The sequence below is a fragment of the Megalops cyprinoides genome, chromosome 2 (assembly GCF_013368585.1).
Source record: "Megalops cyprinoides isolate fMegCyp1 chromosome 2, fMegCyp1.pri, whole genome shotgun sequence".
NCBI lineage: Eukaryota > Metazoa > Chordata > Actinopteri > Elopiformes > Megalopidae > Megalops > Megalops cyprinoides.
This window is the reverse complement of record NC_050584.1, coordinates 65,335,001-65,340,000: the sequence shown is the minus strand read 5'-3', so window position 1 is coordinate 65,340,000 and position 5,000 is coordinate 65,335,001. Positions and strand designations below refer to the sequence as shown.

At 51.2% G+C, this 5,000-nt stretch overlaps 1 protein-coding gene across 3 annotated transcripts in view; it reads right to left on the bottom strand.

Annotated features, from left to right (window-relative positions):
• The window catches only part of LOC118772688 (phospholipase D1-like), a 57,597-nt gene that overhangs the window by 9,387 nt on the left and 43,210 nt on the right, over positions 1 to 5,000 (bottom strand). For all 3 annotated transcript variants that reach the window (XM_036521234.1, XM_036521232.1, XM_036521233.1), the window contains one exon: positions 2,872 to 2,985. In XM_036521234.1, the coding sequence (XP_036377127.1) occupies positions 2,872 to 2,985 (114 nt within the window). The remainder of the gene's footprint in view (positions 1 to 2,871; positions 2,986 to 5,000) is intronic.

Below are 5,000 nucleotides of genomic sequence, written 5' to 3'. Positions count from 1 at the left end.
ACGTTAAGGAATGATAATTTCACAGGTTCCCTTCTTGCGTGACGCAGAGGAATTGTAACGTTAACACATTAATGTTTCATCGCAGCGTTTCCCTCATTCTCCCCCTCAGTGGAAGGGCACTCCCACTGACATCAGCACGGAGCAGAGAGAGCGCAGACTTTAACGGGAGGATCCTGAGGCTCCACCTCTCACGGGAGGCGGGGCTTAGCTCACTTTCTGTGGGCTAAAGCAGCCTAGCATGCAAGCATGACCCCGGTGCATCATGGGACATTTATTTCCCCAGTTCATCTCTAACATTCAACACAACGGGGGTCACTTTCGAAGACAGGGGCACGGAACCCACAAACTCCTGGGGTGTTCCCCAGTGGGTTCCCGCCCACAAACTGCCGACGCCCGGACACAGATCGCACAGCTGACAGGATGGTCATGTTGATTTTACAGCCCACAGCTCGGCCCTGCGCTCCCTTGGGTACGACACAGACATGTTTCTCTCATACAGAGCAGGCACACGCTGTACTTTCACTGCTTTTATTACAGCTCAGTTCTGAGCCTGAGTTCTGCATTGTTCTTGATTCTCCCATGGTACCCTTTTATTGCACTCTGCCAGATTGGTTTTGTAAGCCATTCCGGATAACAGTGTCTGCCAAATGAGTTAATAATCATTATAGTGCAGTAACTGGGTGGGCCGTGGGTGCGGAAGCCCTTCCTGTATATCCAGCATGTTTTATTGGTGTTAACTCAACTGTGTTGACTGAACACACACCACAAAACAGGTTCACTACATCTTCTCCGACCGCGGACATCAGCGTGGCCGAACACAGTAAAGCCTGAGAGAACCGGCAGAGGGATCGGAACACCGTTATCTCCAATCCGAGCGTGCTGACAGATCCCTGCCCCGCCCAACACAAGCTGAGACACCAGCGGGTAAATGTGGCGAAGTTTTTTATTTACTCTAGAGCCAGGCCAGGCCGAAGCAGAGGATGATGGGAAGGCAGCTGGCAATGAGCTCCAGACGGCGACACACAGGGGCAAGGCAGCTGAGGGGCGCCAACACCGGGGGCACTGCTGTTACACACACGCACACGCACAAGCGCACACACACGCACACACACGCAAACACACGCACACACACACACGCACACACACAAGCGCACACGCGCGCACACACACACTCACACACACGCACACACACACGCACACACACAAGCGCACACGCACGCACACAGACACGCACGCACACACACACGCACCCACACGCAAACACACGCACACACACACGCAAATACACGCACACGCACACACACGCACACGCACTCACACACACGCACACACACGCACACACACACGCAAATACACGTACACACACACACGCTCGCACAAGCGCACACACACGCACGCACTCACACACACAGGCTCGCACGCACACACACGCACACACACGCACACACACACACACACACGCACACACACACGCAAATACACGTACACACACACACGCTCGCACAAGCGCACACACACGCACGCACTCACACACGCACACACACACGCTCGCACACGCACACAAACACGCTCGCACAAGCACACACGTACACACACACACACAAGCGCACACGTACACACACACGCATATGCACACACACACACGCACGCACACACTGGCACGCACACACAGACACGCACACACAGACACACATGCACACGGACACAGACAAAACACGCACACACGCGCGCGCACACACACTCACACACGGCCTCAGCAGGGCAAAGGCCGAGCCACAGAGGGGTTGTGCCGGGTGTGCAGGCCCCTGATAAGAGATAAGGACCGTGCAGTGTGGCACCACCGTTTCACTGTCCACAGTCACGGTCACGGTCACAGTCACGGTCACGGTCGTGATCGGCGGCTGACAGGAACAGCTTTTCCTGGTCTTCGGCGAGATCGCGCTGTCATTGGATGAGTGCGCTGTTGGCCGATGTGAGAGTGGCTGGTGAGGCCGGGCCTCTCCCAGCTCTCTGTGAGACCTGCATCTCACAGCACTCTGCTGCAGGGGTGTAAATCCAGACGCTGCAGTGCGCGGGAGCGCACCGATCGATCACGCACAAAAAGGGCGTTCATATTTCACGCAGACTTCTATAAGGCTTCTGAGTGGTTTATGACTACGCCAAACCCATTGCGACTCAGAACCCATCGCATCTGAAGTGAAGCTACCCTAAATCAGACCTGTGAGGGCCGTCTCAAGCCTTACAGTGTAGGCTTCAGAGTGCGAGAGAAAGATAAAGTGTAAAGGTTTTCATAAGCTCACTATCTCACTGGGGTGCCGCTTCTGTGTATCGAATCAACAGACTGTACAGTTCATAATAAACTGAGCACAAATGCCAAAAGGCACGATGTGATCGGCCTCTACCAGCACAAAAGCTGCTCTTCACAGCGATCCACTGGGACCAGAGCTGAGAAACATTGCGCTTATTAAGGCTACACCAATTAACACTGAACCAGCTAACACTGCACTAACACCACATAAATTAAGCCTGCACTTGTTAATATTGCGCTAATTAACACCGTGTTCATTGGTGCAGTCCTCATTTGTGCAAAAAAACAATGCACTAACTCTGCACCAATTAACACTATATCAACTAACACTGCACCATGTAACACTGCAACAGCTAACACTAGAGCAGCTAACACCGCACTAACACCATACAGATGAAGACTGCACTTCTTAATACTGTACTAATTGACACTGCACCAATTACTTCTAGCTTGGGCACTGTGAGAAACTCAGATGGCGGTGTTCTTAACAATGGGGTCTCTGTGACCCCTTTAAGCAGTCAGGTCATTTTGGGGTACCCCGCATCCGTGACCTTGGTCCTCACCTGTAGTTGAAGTGCATGACGGCCTGGATGGCGCTCCCCCCTCCTGTGTTGATGTCCCCCTCGAACCCGGGCAGCAGAGGGGTCACCACATACACGCGGAACTTCTTGTTCTCCCTGTGGGGGGGGGGGGGGGGGACCCAGAAGAGAAGGGGTCAAACAGCGCTCTGCCACTTCTCCCTGACGACACCAATCAGATTGTTCCTTTCACTGTAGCTAACACCATCCTACACCTCCATGCATGATGCAGTCTACTACAAAACACACAGCATTGACCTTCAGGTTCAGCCACTACCTGTCCTTACCTTTACCTGCAATTCAAAAGCGACTGCCACCCCTTTCTTCACAAACACTCTTTGCAGAGTTTAGCGATCGGCAGAATTAACAAAAAACACTGGTGACAGGAGTGAAAGTAACACTGATGTATATTTGGGCGGCAGTGCAGCACAGTGGTGAGGAGCAGGGCTCGTAACCAAAAGATTGCTGGTTTGATTCCCTGCTGGGGCACTGCTGCTGTACCCTTGAGCAAGGTATTAAACCCAGAACTGCCTTAGTAAATATCCAGCTGTATAAATGGATAACATATAAAAACTGTAACCTATGTAAATGGCTCTGGATAAGAGGATATGCTGAATGACAGTAATCTAATGTAATGTTTGACAGTAAGGGAAGGTAGAGGTGTTGGTTGAGGCAGACGTGAGAAGCACCTTTGCAACCACACAATGAGTGCTGCACTGAGACTGCATGTAATATAAAAACAAAACAGAGAAAAACATGTAGACAGGAACACGCTGAAACCCAAACCGCCTTTGTGTGGGACGTGATGACTTAAACTTAGGCTTCCAGGTTTCTCTCTGAGTTTCCATGATACATGATAACGGAGTTTCCTTGTTTTTCCCTGCCTGTTTCCAGGCCTTCACTGGCTAAGGTTCACGCTCTTTGGCATAAGAACGTTGGGGAATTGCTCTTACTCCCAGAGGAGAGCATTACCCTTTAAAGGAGAGGAATGCTCTCTCCCGCCACCGAGCACTACAGTAGAGATAGAGCTGATTAATGACCTGGTGCCATGTTAGACTCAACGCCATGCGAGCTGTACACTCGGCAGTATCACTGTGCTCGCTATGTTCACTATGTTAGCTTTACTGTGTGACCATCAGTAATGTGGCCATGTTACCCGTGACCATCAGTATTATATGTATATGTTAGCTGGACCTTCAGTGGTATTACTGTGTTAGCAGTGATTGTATTAGCTGGGTGCTTAACAATGTGACTCAGTTAGCTGGACTATTGCTAACGCAATTGTGCTACCTCAGCACTCAAAACAACGACCCTGTTAGCTGATCATGTGATCGTGCTAGCCGTGACCGTGTTACCAGTGTGGTGGTCAGTAAAGTGACTGTACATTACGGGCTCCCCATTCAGTAAGGTGACCGTGTTCGCTGTGACTTCAGTAAGGCGGCCTCGTTAGCTCAGCGCTGACAGAAACGACTGTTAGGTGACCATACAGTAAGGTGACCTCGTTAGCTGTGACCTCGGTAAAGAGACCTCGTTAGCTGTGACCTCAGTAAGGTGACCGCGTTAGCTGACCATTCGGTAATTTGACTACGCCCTCAGCGTAGTGAGTGTGTTATCAGTGACCTCAGCGAAGCGACCATGTCAGCTGTGACCCCAGCCGTGAGACCGTGCAAGATGACCGTTCGTTAATCTGACCGTGTCAGATGCACGCTCGGTGTAGTGACCGTGTTAGCTGTGACCCCAGCCGTGAGACCGTGCAAGATGACCGTTCGGTAATCTGACCGTGTCAGATGCACACTCGGTGTAGCGACCGTGTGGGCTGACCGTTTGGTAATCTAACCTTGTCAGATGCACGCTCGGTGTAGTAACCGTGTTAGCTGTGACCCCAGCCATGTGACCATGCAAACTGAACGTATTTGACTGTGTTAGACTCACGCTGAGTGTAGTGACCGTGTTAGCTGAGTGCTCAGTAATGTGACCATGTTAGCTGGACCGGCACTAATGTGAATGTGTTACCAGTCTCCATGTTAGCTGAGACCTTACTAAGGTCACGGTAGTATTTGAGACCTCAAACGTGTGACTATATCTCATAACTGACGTCCTAGCTACAGTAAGAG